Raw genomic sequence first — 23,844 nt, 5'->3', positions numbered from 1 at the left:
TTTGAGCTCTCAAAGGGGTTGATTTCATTGATCTTTCTTCCAGCGCTTCAGCTCAGTGCTTGGAACACAGTGGGTGCTTGTTATGGGCTGAACTGGTTCCACTAAAGTTCATTTGCTGAAGCCCTAAGCACCACCCCCGTGCCGCACTCCACCCCCTGCCCCAGTATGCCAGAATGCGCCTATTTGAAGTTAGGGTCTTTCAAGAGGTAATTAAGTTAAAATGAGTGTCCTAAGCCATCCATAGTCCGATATCACTGGTGTTCTTATAGGAAGAGATTAGGACACAGACACACAGAGGGAAGTCCTTGTGAACACACAGGGGGAAGACAGCCATCTACAAGCCAAGGAGGGAGGTTCAGTAGAAAACAACTCCACCAACACTTTGATCTTGGATTTCTAGCCTCCAGAATTATGAGAAAATAAGTTTTGCTTGGTTAAGCCTCCCAGTCTGTGGTATTTGCAGTGGCAGTTCTAGTGAACTAATATCCTCAATAAACACAACCAGGAGACTGGGTGGACAGGAAACCTTCTTCTCTCATCTTCTTTTAGGGCAGATTAGTGTTCTCCAACTACCTTCTGTCTTGACAGACAATAAGACAGGTCCAAGGGGAGGAGAAATGGACTTCATTCATTCATTCATTCATTCATTCATTCACTCTTACAGAAACATTTATCAGGCACTATGATGTATCAGGTGCTGGTCCATGCACTGGGTTTACATTGGGGAATACATGATCACTGCCTTTATGGGGGCTTGTCTAGAGGGGAGACAAGTGTGAAGAAAATACATGTGATGACTATTATGCAGAAGAAGAGAGCAAGTAAGAACAGGGAGGGCAAATTTCCAGGATGAGGGCACAGGGAAGCAGAGAAGAGAAGTGAGCACCCCAACAAGCTACACGAGCCCACAGGTCTCCCTGGCACCTTGATGCTCAAGTGCACACAAGGGGGGATCCTCGGTGGATCATGGATATCTCTGGGGTGCTGGGCAAGAAAGGGCAAGGTTGTAAGAGCACAGTCCAGCTTTGTGATTGAGTTTTGGCCTTGAGGACCATGGAGGGTCTTTCCTCATGTGAACTCCCACCCCTACCTCTCGTAGTGCACCAATATCTACCGTGCATGATGGATTACCTTGCATCACCTAGGCACAGATGTGGAGGCTGTGGAGTGGAGTGGTTATTGTCGTGGACTCTCGAGTCAGAGAGACCTGGGCTTGAGTCCTGATTCTGCCACTTAAATCTGTGGACCTGGCCTCTCAGTGCTTCCTCTCTCATCTGTACATGTAGAGCCCTCAGCACAGGGCTTGGTATCTAGCAAGTGTCCTGCTATATCTGAATTAGCTGTTTTTAAGTCTTAAGTCCCCACCAGACTCTAGTGAGAGCAGAATGTGTCCCCATCTCTGCATCCCTACAATGGGGACAACAGGACCATTTTGCAAGGGTTAGAAATGAAATCCATAAGGCGCTCAGTAACTGGTTCGTCTCCCAGCAGAGATAATTCAAAGAAGCCAGGGGAATGGCTGGAGCCGCGGGCTCCAGAACTGTTGAGTTCTCACCATTCTCCTGTGCCAGACTCTCCAGATATTTCACCTTCACGTGCTCCTCTTCTGACTGCGTCATCTCCTTAAAGTATTCATACACCTCTGGGGGCAGCTTTTCCCCTGGAAGGCGGGGAGGCAGCAGCAGGGAGTTGTAGGAATCATAGCCCTTCAGCGTTCGCAAGATCTGCTCAAGGAGAATGGGAACTGCTGTTGGTCCCACTGCAAGTTTCCTACCCACTGTCCCAGGTGGGTCTGCCATCCATCTCATAAAAACCCTGCCCCTGACCAAGGCTGGGGTGTATACAAATACTTTCTGGATCCCAAAAGGTAGGGTCCTTTGCAGAGGTCTAAAGTGTAAGGCTCAGCCCTGGATCTGTGGGGATATAGAATTTTTATTTTGCCCCATTTGTGCCTGGGCATTTCCCATGTGGAAAAGAATTTTCTCCTTGTTTTATAAATAACATATACTGTTTTGTTGTTGTTGTTTTCCACTGACAAAAGTACAGAACTCAATTATCCACTTTGAGTGACATGTTACTGAAAAATATTGTGGTTATAGCAATATTGTCGTGGTAAGGTGGCTGCCTCATAAATAGAGGATCCAGAGAAAAACAGGCAAAATGGCTGTTTAGGTGTGTGTGTGTGTGTGTGTGTGTGTGTGTGTGTGTGTGTGTGTGTATTTGAGAGAGAGACAGACAGAGAGGGATGTATATTAGGCTTGTCAGATGAAGTACAAGATGCCTAGTTAAATTTAAATTTCAGATAAAAAAATGAATAATTTTGAAAGTATAAATGTGTCCCATATTGTTTATCTGGAATTCAAATTTAATTGCGGCAATCTGTTTTTCTTTCTGCTAAATCCAGCAATACTAGTGTGTATGTATATTTATAAAAGACAGTAAAATCAACTCCTAGAAAGCAATTATTTCCTATGCAACCTAATTTACTGGTGTGAAAAATCAGTTAGGTAACCTTTCTCCAAGATCACCAATTTTAGTTGTTTGAAAACCAGTTAATGAGCTTACTCTAAAATTTATATGGAAGAACAGAGGGCTAAGAATAGTTGAAACACTAGTGAAGAAAAATAGAGAAGACTGTCCTACCAGATATCAGGAATTATGAAGTTGGAGCAATAGACAGGGTGGTATTCAAGCTGAATAGAGAAAATGACCAAAGAAATGGAGGTGAGAGCTTAGAATAGACCCACGTGTATATGGAGCTTTGACACAGGACAGAGGTGGCATGGCAGATCAGTGGGGAAAGGAAGGACTATTCCAAAGGCTGGCTGATGTAGAGACACAAAGGCCTGGCCAACTTGCTTCAACTGAGGCGACTGTAAACAGCCAGCCTAGCTGCAGAGTGTCCTGTGGGATCAGCTGAAGTCTCTGTGCAGTGTCATCACAGTTTGCCTTCTCTGTCTGCCTAGGTCTAACGTTCCTTATCCTTTACAGGTGTCATCCCTGAGAGTACTCTCTGATAAACCTTCTGCATGCAAATCTCAGAGTCTTGGATTCTGCTTTCCACTGACCCTGACCCACAGCAAAGGATGCTGTGCCAACACAAGCCACTGAACATCTAATAAATATCTAATGAAAAGACTCGAATCCAGAGGAACAGAATCCAAACCGGGCAGAGCACAAACAGTGATGTAAAGAAGATAGAAGATTCAAAGGCCAAGTTGGTGGAGAGTCCAGAGGAGGCAGACAACCTTAGCTAAGCCATTCCCAAATTCCTGACCCACAGCAAACATGAGATGACAAATGTTTATTGTTTTATGTTACTAAGCTTGGGAGTATTTATTTTGCAGCAGTAGATAGCTAATATAACATCAGACTTCATGAACAGCAAGACCTTATGAGAAAACAATGGAGCAATGCATTTAAGATATTCGAGTGCAGAAAATGTGAGCCAAGGATACTGTATCCAATCAAACCGATCTTCAAGTACAAAAGCCAATGAAAAACAGTTACGAACACGTGAATACTCAGGAAATATTGTTCCCACGGTCTCTTCCTGAGGAATCCACTAGAGAATGATCTTCTGACAACCCAGTAGCGAATGGAGAAGCTTCATCACAAGGACTGGTGTTGAGCATTAAATATGTTCAAGTGTAGAACTAAGACTAAATGATGGAAATTAGGTTCTGACATCTTAATATTGTAAGCTATGACACTATAGATTTAATACAAGAAGCAAAACACGGAGCAAGTGTACATGAGATGATTACCCAGTAGGCATTAACTGGAAGTAAAGACATATCATTTTAAATTAGAGGGTGGTGAGGAGACGTAAAAAGAGATTTTTAGCTAATTTCATTATTGCTCATAGTAGAGAACTAAGAGGCAGTTTCTAAAAAGTAGGGTACTAAGGGTATTAGATAAAGGCATAGTTTATACAGATCAGCCTCAAGGTAGGACAGCAGGGTAGAGATAGTAAAAATGGACCTGGATAGGTCAATGGAAAAGAACAGAGATTCCAGAAGTCGACCCAAATAAACATAGTCAACTGATCTTTCCTAAAGGAGCAAATGCAATACAATGGAGCAAAGAGTTTTTTTCAACAAATTGTGCTGGAATTGGACATCCACTGGCAAAAAAATAAATCTGAGTGGATTTTATCTTCATAAAAATTAACTCAAATGAATTGCAGACCTAAATAAAAAACATAAAACTATAAAATTTCTAGAAGATAGCATAACAGAAAATTTAGATGACCTAGAGTATGGTGATGACTTTTTAGACACAACTCCAAAGGCACAGTCTATGAAAAAAATCATTGATAAGCTGGACTTCATTAAAATGAAAACCTTCTGCTCTGCAAAAGATAATGTCAAGAGAATGAAAAGACAAGCCACAGACTGGGAGAAACTATTTGAAAAAGACACATCTGATAAAGGACTATTATTCAAAATATGTAAAGAACTCTTAAAGCTCAACAATAAGGAAACAAATAACTCGATTAAAAATTGGGCCAAAGACCTTAACAGATACCTCACCAAAGAAAATATACAGATGGCAAATAGGCATATGAATGGATATTCTACATTAGATATGCCTTCTGGGAAATGCAAATTAAAACAACGAGATACCACTACACACCTATTAGAACAGCCAAAATCCAAAACCCTGACAATATCAAAAGCTAGTGAGGATAAGGAGCAACAGGAACTCTCATTTACTGCTAGTAGGAATGCAAAATGTTACAACCATTTTGGAAAACAGTTTGACAGTTTCTTACAAAACTAAACATACTCTTACCACAGAATCCAGCAATCATACTCCTTGACATTTACCTAAAGAGTCGAAAACTTATGTTCACACAAAAACCTGCACACAGATGTTTATAGCAGCTTTATTCATAATTGCCAAAACTTGGAAACAACCAAGATGTCTTTCAGTAGGTGAATGGATAAATAAACTGTGGTATTTCCAGACAATGGAATATCATTCAGCACTAAAAAGAAATGAGCTATCAAGCCATGAAAAGACATGGAGGAACCTTAAATGCATATTACTAAGTGAAAGAAGCCAATCTGAACATCTACATACTCTATGATTCCAACTATATGGCATTCTGGAAAAGGCAAAACTACAGAGACAGTAAAAAAGATTAACGGTTGCCAGGGGTTGGGAGGAGGAAGGGATGAATATGTGGAGCACAGAGGATATTTAGGGCAATGAAAATACTTTGTATGACACTATAATGATTGATACATGTTGTTATACATTTGTCTAAACCCAAAGAATGCACCAAGAGTGAACTGTAATGTAAACTATGGACTTTGGGTGATTATGATGTCACATAGGTTCATCAATTGTAAAAAATATACCATTCTAGTGAGGGATGTTGATAATGGGGGAGGCTATGCATGTGTGGGGGCAGGGGTTATATGAAAAATCTCTGCATCTTCTCCTCAATTTTGCTGTGAATCTAAAACTGCTCTAAAGAATAAAGTTTAAAAAAATGGACAAGGAGGAGCAATTGTAAAATATACAAGCCAGAACAAACAGGAAAAAAAAAAAAAGGCAGATTTAAGCCCTAACGTGATTACATTAAATGTAAATGGTCTAAATACACCAATTAAAGACAAAGACTGCCAGAGTGTATTAAATATATATTGTCTACAAGAAACATATTTCAAATTTAATGACTATGGCATACATTCTTTACTGTTTGAATTTTAACATGAGCATGTATTAGTTTTTAAATTAGTTGTTTCAAATGTATAATGAGATACCAAAAAGAATGAATTCTGCTTGGGGCAAGGGAAGTAGGTCAGGAAAGACTGCAAAGTGATCTTTAAATTGACAGGGAAGGGTTCAGAGGAAGAAGGAGCGAAAGTGAGGAGGAAGTTGTCCAGGCAGAGAGAAGAGTACCTGGCAGGGCCCAGCATGTGTAGGAAAATGGAGTTTGGTTTTGGTCTCTGCTCACCTTCTCTTCTACAAGATATTGCTGGTCAAATTCTAAGGAGTAAAACTCAATGGGAAAGTTGCAGGGATTCTTCACCACCACCTCGGCCTCATCTCCAGGTACATAAGGCAGCAGTGGCCCCAGCTCCAGAACTGAGGGACTAAATTCCAAGCATGGCTCTAGACCTTGCCCCTGTGCCAGTAGAGTAAGCTTTTGAGCACTCTGGGCAATCTGGAACACCAAGGTTTCGCTGTAGAATTTCTGGAAAATATAAAAACAAAACAAGCCACTAAATTTTTTTCTGTTATGTGACATGTAAAACTGATAACCACTGGGGGACAAAATTGATCCTGTTTAGATTAAGAGAGAAAACTTTTCTTATAAAATTGCATGACAGCAATTTATATTAGAGTGTTAATACTGGGTATCTAGCATGCCAGGCACTGTACCAAGTGCTTCATCACAGTCCTGTGAATGCTGTTTTCATACCCCTCAGATCCTACAATGTGCTCAGATGTCCCACTGCCACTATCTGCACCTCTGGGTCTGTACCTCTGGGCTCTCATTTCATGGGCCCTGCTGCCCATGGGTAGGGCAGGGCAAGGCAGACATGTCACAGAAGTAACACCTTCTGGGGACAATCCTTAACCAATGACTCTCAGGAGTTACTGTATAAAGACTCCTGAGAGGGATAATCCTGAAATGTGCATTTTGTATATTTTCTCCGAGTTTCCAGTGGGATTAAGATCCAGTGTCCAGGACTTCCCTGGTGGCGCAGTGGTTAAGAATCTGCCTGCCAATGCAGGGGACATGGGTTTGAGCCCTGTTCCAGGAAGATCCCACATGCCATGGAGCAACCAAGCCCATACACCACAACTACTGAGCCTGCACTCCAGAGCCCGTGAGGCACAGCTACTGAAGCCCACATGCCTAGAGCCCGTGCTCCACAACAAGAGAAGCCACCGCAATGAGAAGCCTCTGCACCGCAACGAAGAGTAGCCTCCGCTAGCCACAACAAGAGAAAGCCCGTGTGCAGCAATGAAGACCCAACGCAGCCAAAAATAAATAAATCAATCCAGTGTCCAAGGTAGCTGGCTCACTCACACACCCTATTAGCTGCCTTCCTTTTCCTTATCACCTTCTACTTCTCTTTTAGTATTCCCTACACTTCCTAAATAACCTGCTTCCTAAATAATCTGCTTGCACTCAAATTCTTGACTCCAGGTCTGTTTCTTGGAGAATCTGAAAGATCATATTTCCATTATTTAAAGATACAGTTAAGCAGCTAGTCAGAGATGATCAGCTAGCGCAATCAGTTCATCTGATACAATTACAATCCAAATACCAGTTGATAATGATACCAATTATCCTAATCTGGTTTCACTTAGGAATCTATTAAAATGCACATTCACAGGCCCATTCCTAGAGATCCTGACTTGGTAGAGGCAGGGTAAGGCTGGGGATTCTGTAGTTTTAACCAGATGCCCAGGCTGTTCTGATACTGTTGGGCTCATGGCTTGGGTTTGGAAAGCATGATTGGCTGAGTGCTTTGGAGAGCTCTTAACTATCTTAGCTCAGAGGGAAGGAAAATCAGATGGAAAGAATGTGTAAGGACAGAGATACAAGTTCAGAAAAATACCTATTGTTGGAGACAGTAAGAGAACAAATTATTGGCTAAAAAGGTTTTCTATATAGTTATGGGTTTAGCACCTTATGTGATCCAAGCTTCTATATTTTAACTGCCTTTTAGGGAAATATTTCTTACTTTTTTTTTTTGGCCTGCATCGGGTCTTTGTTGCTGCATGTGGGTTTTCTCTAGTAGCGATGAGCAGGGGCTACTCTTTGTTGTGGTGCATGGACTTCTCATTGCAGTGGCTTCTCTTGCTGCGGAGCACTGGCTCTAGGTGCATGGGCTCAGTAGCTGTGGCGTGCGGGCGCTAGGGTGTGTGGGCTTCAGTAGTTGTGGCACATGGGCTCAGTAGTTGTGGCTCACGGGCTCTAGAGCACAGGCTCAGTAGTTGTGGTGGAGGGGCTTAGTTGCTCCATGGCATGTGGGATCTTCTCAGACCAGGGATTGAACCCATGTCCCCTGCACTGGCAGGTGGATTCTTAACCACTACACCACCAGGGAAGTCCCAGGGAAATATTTCTAAAACATTTCATTCATCTCCTTGTTTTCTAACACACAGTATTCTGAATACGTTATAATGTCTAGGAGTTGTTAATGTGGACATCAGTGTTTCTCTGTGCTCCTGATGCTGGTGAAGACATAGGCGTGGACTGTATGGATTTCAAGGCTAACCAGTTCCTTGTATACGGCCAATAAATTCCTCTCCCAAACTCTAATTTGAAAAGATACATGCACCTCAATGTTCATAGCAGTACTGTTTACAACAGCCAAGACATGGAAGCAACCTAAATGTCCATCAACAGAAGAATGGATAAAGAAGATGTGGTATATATGTACAATGGAGTAAAAAAGAATGGAATAATACCATTTGCAGCAACATGGATGGACTCAGAGATTATCATACTAAGTGAAGTAAGCCAGACAGAGAAAGACAAATATCATATAATATTGCTTATATGTGGAATCTAAAAACGTGATACAAGTGAACTTATTTACAAAAAAGAAATAAACTCACAGACATAGAAAACAAACTTATGGTTACCAAAGGGGATAGTGGGGCAGGGGGGAGAGATAAATTAGGAGTTTGGGATTAATATATACACACTAATATATATAAAATAGGTAAACAATAAGGACCTACTGTATAGCATAGGGAACTATACTCAATATCTTGTAATAACCTACAATGGAAAAGAGTCTGAAATATATATATATATTCATTGTAAATTAACTATACTTCAGTAAAAAATGATACTTAAAAAAATTCCTGGGGGCTTCCCTGGTAGTGCAGTGGTTGAGAATCTGCCTGCTAATGCAGGGGACACAGGTTCGAGCCCTGGTCTGGGAGGATCCCACATGCTGCGGAGCAACTAGGCCTGTGAGCCACAACTACTGAGCCTGTGCGTCTGGAGCCTGTGCTCCGCAACAAGAGAGGCCGTGATAGTGAGAGGCCCGTACACCGCGATGAAGAGTGGCCCCCGCTTGCCACAACTAGAGAAAGCCCTCGCACAGAAACGAAGACCCAACACTTCAAAAATAAATAAATTAATTAATAAACTACCCCCAACATCTAAAAAAAAAATTCCTATCCTATTTGGTGGAAACATTTTATTAATTTTGACCAATGCTAACTCAACATTTATGGAACTGCCCAAACAAATCTTTTTTTTTTTTTTTTTTTTTTTTTTTTTACTATATTTACTGATATTTTTTTCAGTAAAACATCCAAAATCTTGAGTAAACCTGCTGGCAGTCTTAAGACTCTCTAAGAATGACAAACACATTCGTTTTATTTTCTTTTAAAAGGGTTGCGGAGAATTTGATAATGATAGAAACAGGGACTCTTTTTTTTTTTCTTTTAAATAAGCTAATCTATCCACATTGTCTCTAAGTTTTGTGGTTAGGATTTTCTTTCTTTTTTTAAAAAAAAACATCTTTATCGGAGTATAATTGCTTTACAATGATGTGTTAGTTTCTGCTTTATAACAAAGTGAATCAGTTATACATATACATATGTTCCCATATCTCTTCCCTATTGTGTCTCCCTCCCTCCCACCCTCCCTATCCCACCTCTCTAGGTGGTCACAAAGCACCGAGCTGATCTCCCTGTGCTATGCGGCTGCTTCCCACTAGCTATCTATTTTACGTTTGGTAGTGTATATATGTCCATGCCACTCTCTCACTTTTTCACAGCTTACCCTTCCCCCTCCCCACATCCTTAAGTCCATTCTCTAGTAGGTCTGCGTCTTTATTCCCATCTTACCCCTAGGTTCTTCATGACATTTTTTTTTCTTAGATTCCATATATATGTGTTAGCATACGGTATTTGTCTTTCTCTTTCTGACTTACTTCACTCTGTATGACAGACTCTAGGTCCGTCCACCTCACTACAAATAACTCAATTTCGTTTCTTTTTATGGCTGAGTAATATTCCATTGTATATATGTGCCACATCTTCTTTATCCATTCATCCGATGATGGACACTTAGGTTGCTTCCATCTCCTGGCTATTGTAAATAGAGCTGCAATGAACATTTTGGTACATGAGTCTTTTTGAATTATGGTTTTGTCAGGGTATATGCCCAGTAGTGGGATTGCTGGGTCATATGGTAGTTCTATTTGTAGTTTTTTAAGGAATATCCATACTGTTCTCCATAGTGGCTGTATCAATTTACATTCCCACCAGCAGTGCAAGAGTGTTCCCTTTTCTCCACACCCTCTCCAGCATTTATTGTTTCTAGATTTTTTGATGATGGCCATTTTGACTGGTGTGAGATGATATCTCATTGTAGTTTTGATTTGCATTTCTCTAATGATTAATGATGTTGAGCATTCTTTCATGTGTTTGTTGGCCATCTGTATGCCTTCTTTGGAGAAATGTCAATTTAGGTCTTCTGCCCATTTTTGGATTGGGTTGTTTGTTTTTTTGTTATTGAGCTGCATGAGCTGCTTGTAAATTTTGGAGATTAATCCTTTGTCACTTGCTTCATTTGAAAATATTTTCTCCCATTCTGAGGGTTGTCTTTTGGTCTTGTTTATGGTTTCCTTTTCTGTGCAAAAGCTTTTAAGTTTCATTAGGTCCCATTTGTTTATTTTATTTTATTATTATTATTATCTTTTGCGGTATTCAGGCCTCTCACTGTTGTGGCCTCTCCCGTTGTGGAGCACAGGCTCCGGACACGCTCAGTGGCCATGGCTCACGCGCCCAGCCGCTCCGTGGCATGTGGGATCTTCCCGGACCGGGGCACGAACCCGTGTCCCCCGCATCAGCAGGCGGACTCTCAACCACTGTGCCACCAGGGAAGCCCTATTTTTGTTTCTATTTCCATTTCTCTAGGAGGTGGGCTGGCACAAAAACAGAAATATAGATCAATGGAACAGGATAGAAAGCCCAGAGATAAACCCACGCACATATAAACCCACACCTTATCTTTGATAAAGGAGGCAACAATATACAGTGGAGAAAAGACAGCCTCTTCAATAAGTGGTGCTGGGAAAACTGGACAGGTACATGTAAAAGTATGAGATTAGAACACTCCCTAACACCATACACAAAAATAAGCTCAAAATGGATTAAAGACCTAAATGTAAGGCCAGACACTATAAAACTCTTAGAGGAAAACATAGGCAGAACACTCTATGACAGGGACTCTATTTTAGAATCAGATATGAAGTCATTCTCTTTTCTTTCTTCTCATTGTAGATTCTGAAGCATTTCCTCAAAGTCATTACCAGGAAAACGGGAGTTAACCATTGGTGTTTTATAAAACTCACATCGATTTCTTCTTTTAAAAGAATAAAGAAAAAAATCTCTCAAATGCCTTAGGCTTTCAGCAAAAGTCTTTACAGTGTAACCTCTTGAGATCCTCTCTGGTTCTAGGATTTTTATTATTTTTTTACTGTATTCTTTGTCAGGAGTAGCTTTGTGCTCATGGTGTTTGCAAAAGAAACACTTGTGAGGCCCAGGTGCATGAGTATGTCTACCAGGAAGTACTTATTATTATCACAACTACTGATGATAATAGTAAATAGATATTGAGACACTACATATAGAGCAGTATGCTATGCATTTTATTCACATTAATTCATTTACTCTTCAAAATGACCCTCAGGAGGTAGCTACTGCAGGTTGATAATGTCTTACCTGAAACCCTAGGGGCCAGATGCTTTCAAATTCAGAGTTTTAAAAAGTTAAACAGAGAGCATATACCCTATGTTACATAGTATCCTTAGCAGCATCCCCTGTAATCAAACACATGAATATTTCTGCAGTTGCAGTGTTTGAGTCTGCAAACCAAGGGGGATAAATAAAGGTTAAGTAGTCTCATGTCAGTTCACATTAGGTTTTTCTGCCAAATGAGTCTGGGTCTGAAACTTAAAAAAATGTTTCCCCCAGTTTTTAGAACTTACTGGATTTTGGAATTGCAATAAGGGATTTTGGACATGTGATATTATTATTTTTCATTTTATCTGTGAGCAAACTGAGGATTAGCGAGGCTGAATAATTTGCCCAAAGCCATGCAGCCTCTAACTGCAGAGGCAGAAGGCCACTAAGCCAGGTCTATTGGTAAAAGTCAAAGTGTTAGATAGATCTGCCGATTCCAGAGCTGGGGCTCCTAACCACCAGGACACAGCTCCTGCATGAACTAGAGCACTGAATGTCATAATCAGAATAGTGAGGGACAGGTCACTCAAAGTTTCCCTGGAGACCCAATCAAGCATGGACTTCGAGTACAGCTCAAAGAGATCCAGAGAGTCTGAATGAAACTACATTTCTTTAAAGCATACCTCTTCTTTGGGCATGAATTTCACTTGTATGTTGGACCTCTCACCAGGATCCAAGACCCCAGAAGTGGGCTGAATCTCAAAGATCCGTGTCTTTGGCTTTAATTCAGCACACAGTTTCCGTCTTAAGTACTTTGGCATGTGTTTCTCCAGCTGGTAAATAAATAGTAGACAATTAGACCATTTTCTCTGGAAAATGCCTCCACCCTCCACCCACTCAATCTATGTTTACTGATTACTTCCCAGGTGTCAGGGGATGTGTGGATACTCGGGGCACAAAGGTAAGACATTTGCGCGACAGCATGGCCTGATAGTCCTTGAGTGCTGGGCTGAGGGCCTACATTTTATTCAGGAGGCAATGGCTGTCACTGAAAGTCTTTGAGCAGAAGGGTGAAATGAAGAGAGTGAAGGATTAGAATTATAAATTTGACTTAAATGGAGATGAAAAAAAGGGGACAATGGGTCACAATTCATTTACCTTGCTAACTTGCTTATGGGTGTGGAGAAACCATTCACAAGGGACTTGGAGGTGATTGGAAAGCTGAATAGTTTCCACGAGGCACTGTCCACACTGAATTGTGGCAAACTCCACTTTTCCACAAGACAGTGTCATACTGGGAATGGTCACACTGGCTTGGAGACAGATGTGAACTGTTGGCCCTCCAACCACCTAGAATGGGCATAAAATTGTTGTTACCACGTAGCATGGGATTGGAGGAAGAATCACGGCTCTGAAATAGTAACTGGATCATCACAGGGGTGATCAGCAAGCAGAACTGGAAGCTGGGGAGGATCAGCTGGGCCTAGTGATGCATCTTACCTTGATGGGCAGAAAGACCTTTTTGTTTCCAACAGAAAGACTGGCCCCTTGAGCATCAAATCTCACTTCAAAGGTCGCCGTTTCACAGTAAGGCAGATTCTTCACACGATCTAGCTCAATACTGAAGCCTGGACCAAGACAAACAAAATTTCTTTGCGGAAAAGAAAAGTAGCAATCAAGAGTTGCTCTAGATACAGCCCATCGGAGGCAGGATGACCACTCAAAGTATCAATTAATGGCCCAACAATTCTTTCAGCTGATCCCAGAAGAAGCACTCTAGGACAGTACAGATGGGCATCGTGTTAGAAATGACAGAGTGCAATAGGAAGGGTCTCCAGCCAGGTTACCTGTGTCGTGAAGGACACGCTTTTCTGCATGGAAGGACACTGGGAAGTGACTGGTGTTGGTGATCTTGATGATATGGGTTCGGACGTCACCAAGGATAATGTAGCCAAAGTCTAGGATATATTCTGGCAGCTGGACTCTGAAACGGTTAACAAGGTCTTCTTATTCCCCTCACATTTCCAAAAGTGCGAGTGTGTGAGGCTCTCTTCCATCTCCTCTGCACAATTCTATTCTCTGGAGTAGAGAACCACCACTCTCCAGAATGGAGACTAGGAACAAGACACTTCTCCCAGGAGACCACATTGCCACTTTAGCCATCATCTCTAAACACATTCAGTGCTGGTCCTTAAGGACCTGAAACTGGCCCATCTATTAGACAAAGTGGGAGGTTTCTGACTAAGAGGCAGAGACCTGCCTGGTTGGCTGGCTGCTAGAGAACGGCAGACATGTAAGGCGAGTGGATTTCATCCCCACATAGTCAATCATTAATTCAGGGAGCACTCTGGTGGAGGCACCGCTGGCTCTGCTACACTCCGAAACAAACACAACATGGAAGGGCGCTCACGTGATCGGACTGTGGTGACTCCGATGGCAGAAGTTGTCCAGGGAACCAAGGACAATTGATTTCTGATGTTCTGTGGCATAGTCTTGGACTATAAGCCGCTCTACTTCCATCTGGAGTTGAGCATTTAACTGGAGCAAGAGAGAAGAGCAAGTAAGCAAATTCTTTGAGAACATGCATTCTCAATGGGGGCAATACCACCCCTAAGGGGGCGAAAGTTGCTTCATGGAGGGGAGAGTGAGAAAATCTCAGATATTACAATGGCTTGTGGCCCTCCAAAGGGCCACAGTAAATAAACAGATATACAGTATATCTGTGGTGTTAAATTTTTGTTGGGGTTTTTTTTTTTTTTTTTTTTTTTTTTTTTTTTTTTTTAATTTATTTATTTATTTTTTTTGCGGTACGCGGGCCTCTCACTGTTGTGGCCTCTCCCATTGCGGAGCGCAGGCTCCGGACGCACAGGCTCAGCGGCCATGGCTCACGGGCCCAGCCGCTCCGCGGCATGTGGGATCTTCCCGGACCGGGGCACGAACCCGTGTCCCCTGCATCGGCAGGCGGACTCTCAACCACTGCGCCACCAGGGAAGCCCTTTGTTGGGGTTTAAGGTGGTTAAACAAACTGTACATCTATGCCATGGAGTATTACTGAGCAATGGAGTAAGGAATGAACTATTTATGTTGATGGATCTCAAGGGCATTATGCTGAATGAAAAAATAATAATCTCAAAAGGTTACATACTGTATGATTCCTTTTACATAACTCTTCTATACTCATAACAAGATTATAGAGATAGAGAACTACAGTGGTTGCCAGGGGGAAGGGGTGGGGAGATTGGGGATGGCTATAAAGGAGAAGCATGTAAAGGCAAAAACAAATTAAAAGTAAGACACTCAAGGGAGTTCCCTGGTGGCCTATTGGTTAGGATTCTGGGCTTTCACTGCTGCGGCCCTGGTTCAATCCCTGGTCAGGAACTGAGATCCTGTAAGCCATGAGGTGTGGCAAAAATAAAGAAAGAAAGAAAGAAAGAAAGAGGCTCAATTCTCCCTGTTAAAAATAAGGGTAGAGACTTCTTCCAGCTTCATTTTCAAGAAAACTTGTAAGTTCTTTCTCTGTCTCTTGGAAATATATATAGATCTTTTCATAGGCTAAGACTTTTTATCAGCTTCACAACCCAGGAACATCTTCCTTAAGGACCTGGGAACCATCTCTTTGACATGTCATCATCAAGGAAGATAGAGCCCCATCTCCTATCCTCCCATTTCTGTGGGAGGATAGGAGCCCAACTTCAGAGGACCCTGTCATAAAAACACAAGAGGTTTGTTTTCCCTTTGGGTAAAGCCAATTAGCTAACACAGATGGTCACCCCAATTACCATGTGAATTTAGCATGAACTAAGTGTGACAAATGGTGCTGTCAAGTCCTCTTACTTGAGGACTAGTTATAGTTTTTACTTAAGGACTAGTTACTGTTTACCTTGAGAACATGTATATAGTAGGTTGTATCTGCTTGGCTCTAGGAAAGACTGAGATTTCTTTCTGTCTTTGCAATCTCCTAGCAGACTGACAGAGACACAGAGCACTTTCTGCTTTAATGCTTATCATTAATAAAGTTGGATTCTTTCTCTTCCACCTTTGTGGAGAGATTTTGTGGGTTGGAAAGAGACTTTTGCTTATAATTCTATTTCCCCAGCGAGCACAAGGGATACTTACGGAGATGGAAAACTTCTGTATCTTAATTGTGGTGGTGGATACACAAAGCTACACGTGAAAAAACTGGGTTAGAACCACACACAGACGCAGATAATGCATACATACAGAGACATGCAGACATGCAGAGAGACAGACCCACGAGTAAATATAAAACTGATGAAATCTGAATAAGCTCTATGGCTTGTACCAATGTTAATTTCCTGGTATTGATACTGTTCTATAGTTACGCAAGATGTGACCACTGGGAAAAACATTTTTTTGCAGCTTCCTGTGAAACGACTTCCTGTGCAGACTGAAGCCCATCTTACCTCAGAAGATTCATCCTCAGGCACTTCCTCAGGTCTCTCTAAGGGGTCAAACATTTCATATTTGTTTTTTTCTAGGTTTTTTCTGGCCTGATTTAAGAAGATTTCATACTTCTCACATCCTGTGGGGGTTGGAAGGAGAAGGAAATCTGAATGGCTAGAAATATATGAATTATGCCTAAAACACAGACTCTAAGCTCAGGGTAAATAAAGTGAGAAAGGAAGTGAATTTTGTGAAACTTAACCTGCCATGTTTTCTCTGCTTCAGAGGATAATTTGTTAGTGAGTAGAATTTGTAAAAGAGAACTCACTGAGTTTTATGAGATTATGCTTTAGTGGGCTACCAACTGCTTCTCAAGAACTTTATGACAGTAACATCCTGAGTCACTCATAGGGTGACCAACTGGATCCCAGCTTACTTGATACTTTCCCAGTTCTAGCACCGATGGCTGCAACACTTGGGAAACCCCTCCATGCTGGACAAACCCAGATGGATGGTCACCCTTGAGGTTGGTCTTCATGTTTATTAATTCTCTGTTAACAAAAAGAATATATTTGGTTCAACTTGCTTTAACTACGACTAAATAAGCTACAGTCCTCTGAATCAGGCAGGCTGGGCAACAGAAGGAGAGATTTCACCAGTTCACCAGTAAGCCAGTGCAAATTCAAATGCTTGAGGGGCAAGGTAAGCAAAGTAATTAAAGTGCCTTCTATGAAACCATAGGAAGTGCTGGGACTGTGGTGAACTGGAGTACAGAAGACCCAACTAGTATTCAGATTTAAATTATTTTAAAGCCCTGTATTGGGCAAACATGTCTACTGCCATCATGAGGCCAGCTGGGTACCCAGTTTTCAACCATGTGGCAAAGTCTTTTCTTCTTGACAATTGTATGTACAGTTGGACTAACCTCCGGCTGGCTGGAACTCTAGATGCTAGAGTGTAACATGGTCTTAGATTTATTAATATTTGTGTTCATATTATCAGGGAGCAGATGATTAGGATTTAATGCATGATCATCAATAGGTGAGTTAGTGACTTTGGGAAGTGGGGTAGGAGGAAAGGCTGAGGTGGGAGGGCTTAGCCTGAAGCTGCTTAGGGAATGTAGATTTCAAAGAGCTTGAAGAGGGTTCATGAAGAAGAGTGAGAAGTTTCTCTTGACTCTTCACCCTGTAGTCCATGTCAGGAAGAAAGAGCCAGAGGCAGTTTGTGGCTAAAAGTTTGTGGCTGAGTTGAGCTTCAGGATCTGCCAAGACAGAAATATTCTGGTACAGAGGGATGGCTCTGGGTGCCAGATGTTACCCAGAAAAGCCTTGGCTAAGGATGTGGGCAGACAATTAATAAGTCTACATTAGCCTCCAAACTGTACTGCCAGCATAAGGGGTTGGAACCTTAGCTGCCTTTCTGTACAGTTTATATCGATATTTTTGAGAATTTTATTCCCTGCAGTACAATCAGCCTTTGCCTTCTCAATGGCCATCTGTGAGTGACAACACAGTGAGAGAGTATAGCTGGGAGGAACATGTGATGGAGGAAAAGGCTTTTGGAATTACAATGTCCTGATCTCTCTATAAGTAATTTAATGATGGCAAAATTGGCCAGGGGTCTTAATTTGGGACTACCATGGACCCTATCTTGTCTTACTCATCTCAGGTCACCAAGTCAATTTCAACTCTTGACGTATTTTGCAATTCAGAAATAACACAAAAGGGAACTTGTGAAGACTGCCAAACAAATAATGTGAGTTGCCATCAACCTTATAATAAGCAGCTAAAACACATCTTGTCATCCAGTGGGGAAATACTATAGAGGGTAGAAGTACCTTTGAGGTTCCTGGGGAGATCAATGCAGATTCGGGGAAAGATTCCCTCTCCACTCAGAGTAATATTTTCTGGGTCCAGGTGGGCAATCTGTATCTGGAAACTCCTTTGAAAGACCTCAGGTACTCCAGGTAAGTAGTAAACCTTCAACACCTGCTCTTTATGGGAACTGATAAAACCCTATACAGCAGAAAGACCAGAGAGAACTTTAAGATTTATGTAAAATTTATGTAAAATTTACAACGGACGCTTCCTTCTGGCAGTTTGATGGAATAGATAATCCCAAGGGCCTAGTGTGCTATATTGTCCACTCACATTCCTCCTCCAAGATTCAATCCTATGAAGGTATGAGAAAGTGACAAACAATACAAAAATAGGCAGCATTTGTGGGCACACATTTCATAAAAGAGAAAACAGAATGGCAAACAAACAGTAAAGCTGCTTATCCTTATAAGTAATCAGGGAAATGCAAATTAAGATCATAATGAAAAAAATGTTAAACCATAAGATTGGAAAACTTGCCAAATTTGCTAAGACTATGCATCAAAGGAAACTCACATTTCAATACATCTGGTTGGAATGTCAATGGGAAAAATCACTGTGAAAACTGCTTTAGTGGAGATAGCTTCAAGATGGTGGAGGAGTAAGACGTGGAGATCACCTTCCTCCCCACAAATACATCAAAAATACATCTACGTGAGGAACAGCTCCTACAGAACACCTACTGAACGCTGGCAGAAGACCTCAGACCTCCCAAAGGCAAGAAACTCCCCATGTACCTGGGTAGGGCAAAAGAAAAAGGAAAAACAGAGACAAAAGAATAGGGACAGGACCTGCACCTCTGGGAGGGAGCTGTGAGGGAGGAAAGGTTTCCACACACTAGGAAGGCCCTTCACTGGTGGAGGTGGTGGCTGGGCAGGGGGAAGCTTCGGAGCCACGGAGGAGAGCACAGGTGCAGAGGGCAAAGCGGAGAGATTCCAGCACAGAGGACTGCTGCTCACAGGCACTCACCAGCCTGAGAGGCTTGTCTGCTCACCCACCAGGGTGGGCGGGGGCTGGGAGCTGAGGCTCCGGCTTCAGAGGTCAGATCCCAGGGAGAGGACTGGGCTTGGCTGCCTGAACATAGCCTGAAGGGGGCTAGTGCGCCACAGCTAGCCAGGAGGGAGTCCGGGAGAAAGTCTGGACCTGCCTAAGAGGCAAGAGACCATTGTTTCAGGGTGTGTGAGGAGAGGGGATTCAGAGCACCACCTAAATGAGCTCCAGAGATGGGGGCGAGCCGCAGCTACCAGCGTGGACCCCAGAGACGGGCATGAGATGCTAAGGCTGCTGCTGCAGCCACCAAGAAGCCTATTGCAAGCACAGGTCACTGTCCACACCTCCCCTCCTGGGAGCCTGTGCAGCCCGCCACTGCCAGGGTCCCGTGATCCAGGGACTACTTGACCAGGAGAACACACATCGTGCCTCAGGCTGGTGCAATGTCATGCCGGCCTCTGCTGCTGCAGGCTCGCCCCGCATTCCGTACCACCCCCCCCCACCCCCACCACCCCCCACCCCCACCCCCCCCCCTGTCTGAGTGAGCCAAAGCTGCCTAATCCGCTGCTCCTTTAACCCCCTCCTGTCTGGGTGAAGAACAGACGCCCTCAGGCAACCTACACGCAGAAGCAGTGCCGAATCCAAAGCTGAACCGCAGGAGCTGTGCGAACAAAGAAAGAAAGGGAAATCTCTCCCAGCAGCCTCAGGAGCAAAGGTTTAAATCTCCACAATCAACCTGATGTACCCTGCATTTGTGGAATACCTGAATAGACAACGAATCATCCCAAAATTGAGGCGGTGGACTTTGGGAGCAAATGTAGACTTCGGGTTTGCTTTCTGCATCTAAGTTGTTTTCAGTTTTCAGTTTATCTTAGTTTAGTATTTAGAGCTTATTATCATTGGTAGATTTGTTTATTGATTCAGTTGCTCTCCTTTTCTTTTTTTTTAAAAAAAATGTATTTTTCCTTTTTTTCCTTTTGTGAGTGTGTATGTGTATGCTTCTTTGTGTGATTTCGTCTGTATAGCTTTGCTTTTACTATTTGTCCTAGGGTTCTGTCTGTCCATTTTTGTTGTTGTTGTTTTTTAGTATAGTTTTTAGAATTTTTTATCATTGGTGGATTTGTTTTTTGGTTTGGTTGCTCTCTTCTTTCTTTTTTTGTTACTTAAAAAAATATATATATTTTTTATTTTAATAACTTTTATTTTATATTTCTTTCTTTCTTCCTTCCTTTTTTTTTTTTTTTTTTCCCTCCATTTTCTTCTGAGCCGTGTGGCTGACAGGGTCTTGGTGCTCCGGCCGGGTGTCAGGCCTGAGCCTCTGAGGTAGGAGAGCTGAGTTCAGGACATTGGTCCACCAGAGACCTCCTGGCCCCACATAATATCAAACGGCAAAAGCTCTCTCAGAGATCTCCATCTCAATGCTAAGACCCAGCTCCACTCAATGACCAGCAAGCTACAGTGCTGGACACTCTATGCTAAACAACTAGCAACACAGGAACACAACCCCACCCATTAGCAGAGAGGCTGCCTAAAATAATAATAAGGGCACAGATACCCCAAAACATACCACTGGAGGTGGTCCTACCCACCAGAAAGACAAGATCCAGCCTCATTCACCAGAACACAGGCACCAGTCCCCTCCACCAGGAAGCCTACACAACCCACTGAAGCAAACTTAGCCACTGGGGGTAGACACCAAAAACAACGGGAACTATGAACCTGCAGGCTGCGAAAATGAGACCCCCAAACATAGTAAGTTAGGCAAAATGAGAAGACAGAGAAACACAGAAACACACAGCAGGTGAGGGAGCAAGGTAAAAACCCACCAGACGAAACAAATGAAGAGGAAATAGGTAGTCTACCAGAAAAAGAATTAATAGTAATGATAGTAAAGATAATCCAAAATCTTGGAAGTAGAATGGAGAAAACACAAAAAATGTTTAACAAGGACTTAGAAGAACTAAAGAGCAAACAAACAATGATGAACAACACAATAAATAAAATTAAAAATTCTCTAGAAGGAATCAATAACAGAATAACTGAGGCAAAGAACAGATAAGTGACCTGGAATATAAAATAGTGGAAATAACTACCACAGATCAGAATAAAGAAAAAAGAATGAAAAGAATTGAAGACAGTCTCAGAGGCCTCTGGGACAACATTAAATGCACCAACATTCGAATTATAGGGGTCCCAGGAGAAGATGAGAAAAAGAAAGGGACTGAGAAAATATTTGAAGAGATTAGAGTTGGAAACTTCCCTAATATGGGAAAGGAACTAGTCAATCAAGTCCAGGAAGCACAGAGAGTCCCAAACAGGATAAATCCAAGGAGAAACACGCCAAGACACATACTAGTCAAACTATCAAAAATTAATTACAAAGAAAAAATATTAAAAGCAGCAAGGGAAAAACAACAAATAACATACAAGGGCATCCCCATACGGTTAACAGCTTATCTTTCAGCAGAAACTCTGCAAGCCAGAAGGGAGTGGCAGGACATATTTAAAGTGATGAAAGGGAAAAACCTACAACCAAGATCACTCTACCCAGCAAGGATCTCATGCAGATTTGATGGAGAAATTAAAACCTTTACAGACAAGCAAAAGCTAAGAGAATTCAGCACCACCAAACCAGCTCTACAACAAATGCTAAAGGAACTTCTCTAGGCAGGAAACACAAGAGAAGGAAAACACCTACAATAACAAACCCAAAACAATTAAGAAAATGGTAATAGGAACATACATATCGATAACTACCTTAAATGTAAAAGGATTAAATGCTCCAACCAAAAGACACAGACTGGCTGAATGGATACAAAAACAAGACCTGTATATATGCTGTCTACAACAGACCCACATCAGACCTAGGGACACATACAGACTGAAAGTGAGGGGATGGAAAAAGACATTCCATGCAAATGGAAATCAAAAGAAAGCTGGAGCAGCATTTCTCATATCAGACAAAATAGACTTTAAAATAAAGGCTATTACAAGAGACAAAGAAGGACACTACAGAATGATCAAGGGATCAATTCAAGAAAATATAACAATTGTAAATATTTATGCACCCAACATAGGAGCACCTCAATACATAAGGCAAATGCTAACAACCATAAAAGGGGAAATCGACAGTAACACAATCATAGTAGGGGACTTTAACACTCCTTTCAACAATGGACAGATCATCCAAATTGAAAATAAATAAGGAAACACAAGTTTTAAATGATATATTAAACAAGATGGACTTAGCTGATATTTATAGGGATAAACTGGGAGACTGGGATTGACATATACATATTACTATATATAAAACAGATAACTAATACAGACCTATTGTATAGTACAGGGAACTCTGTACTCTGTAATGGCCTATATGGGAAAAGAACCTAAAAAAGAGTGGATATATGTATATGTATAACTGAATCACTTTGCTGTACACCTGAAACTAACACAACATTGTAAATCAACTATACCCCATTAAAATTTTTTTTTAAATTCCAAAAAGGAGCCAACATTGAAAAAAAAAACTAGGGAAAAATGTTAATATAGGTTCAAGCTATTTAGAAGTGTTTTAAAAGTCATTTTTGAAGGGGCCTCATAATTTTGAACATTTTTTATTGTTTTTGATGTTACAAGTGATATATATTCTTTGAAGAAAAATTAGAGCATGAGACAAGAAAAAATTTAATGAAGATCATTAGTGCTTACTACTGACACATAAATAATGATTAACACTGATTGGTGGATACCAATCCATATTTTATTTGAATACACATACACACCCACACACATCCTGGGGGTCCATGAGCCCACTAGTGTTAACAAACTTATCTCCAACCCTCAAAGTGCCTGTGACAGTTAAAAATCACTGCCATCATTTCTATGAGAATCCACTGCCTAATACTCTTGCTTCTCTTGGCCTCCACTCTCTCACTTCCTTACATGCTATCTGCTTCACTGAACAGAACTGAGTCTTGTGACCAAATTTCACAATACACTCAATTCACATGAAGCATTTTATGAAATTTTGCACATTTTATGGAATGTGTGAGTGTGAGTGTGTATGTGGGGAGTGTTGTAAGGTGGAGTCAAATTGCAGTGTGCAGTGTTTCCCAGGACTCACCCTCCCACCCTCATTCTCTCTTCTCCTCACCCCTCTCTTGAGCAATCCACAAAATTCTCTTTCTTCCTGCACTCAGTGCCCTGGAGGGTAGTGGGGTGGGTCTCAGCTTTTATCTTGAGCAGTAACAATGTATTTTTCCAATAACCAGTAGTTCTCTCATGTTATTCTGGTGGAAAATTTTTCTCTATCTAGTTACATGTTCAAGCATTCATGTACACTGCAGGACTCTGTAAACATTTGTTTTCATTGTAAGAATCTGGCCTTATAGCATGAAACCTGGTAAATATAGAAAAGGAAAAACATACAGAGAAAAAAATCCCATTCGGAACCATAAAAACAACGCCCAGTCCAAAAGAAGGAGGAAGTGCAATAAAGAGTTAACATAGCAGTCCTAAAACTGATACTCTTAGAAAGGCCTGCTTGCAAAGTTGGTAAGAATGGCTCACTGTGCCTCAACTTTTTTGTGCAAACAACTATAGTTTATGCTGAACACCTGTTTTCTTTCTGGGAGACTGGAATTTTGGTATGCGCCAGGCAGAGGGTGTCTGTGTGACTGGGCCACACTGGTGCTGAGTCTCCAGTGGGCTTCTGTGGTAGCTCTCATATTATGTAGTCACAGCTCATTGCTGGGGCATTAGGAGCATCTTGCGTGACTCCACTGAGAGAGAATTCTTGGATGCCTGCACAAGGTTTCTTCTGAACTTTGCCCCATGTGCTTTTTCCCTTTGCTGATTTTACTTTGTATTCTTTGGCTGGAATAAATCA

The 23,844-nt window shown here is 41.8% G+C and overlaps 1 protein-coding gene across 1 annotated transcript in view; it reads right to left on the bottom strand.

The window, feature by feature from the left end:
* The window catches only part of HYDIN (HYDIN axonemal central pair apparatus protein), a 431,864-nt gene that overhangs the window by 109,470 nt on the left and 298,550 nt on the right, over nt 1-23,844 (bottom strand). Inside the window, exons 30-38 of the mRNA XM_059043993.2 lie at nt 17,927-18,104; nt 16,110-16,228; nt 14,096-14,223; nt 13,533-13,669; nt 13,186-13,313; nt 12,844-13,035; nt 12,369-12,518; nt 5,972-6,211; nt 1,556-1,724 (exon numbers count right to left, since the gene is read on the bottom strand). Of these exons, the coding sequence (XP_058899976.1) occupies nt 1,556-1,724; nt 5,972-6,211; nt 12,369-12,518; nt 12,844-13,035; nt 13,186-13,313; nt 13,533-13,669; nt 14,096-14,223; nt 16,110-16,228; nt 17,927-18,104 (1,441 nt within the window). The remainder of the gene's footprint in view (nt 1-1,555; nt 1,725-5,971; nt 6,212-12,368; nt 12,519-12,843; nt 13,036-13,185; nt 13,314-13,532; nt 13,670-14,095; nt 14,224-16,109; nt 16,229-17,926; nt 18,105-23,844) is intronic.

Source organism: Kogia breviceps, chromosome 18 (genome assembly GCF_026419965.1).
Source record: "Kogia breviceps isolate mKogBre1 chromosome 18, mKogBre1 haplotype 1, whole genome shotgun sequence".
NCBI lineage: Eukaryota > Metazoa > Chordata > Mammalia > Artiodactyla > Physeteridae > Kogia > Kogia breviceps.
The sequence above is the reverse complement of the archived record's forward strand: the minus strand, read 5'-3'. Positions and strand labels throughout refer to the sequence as shown.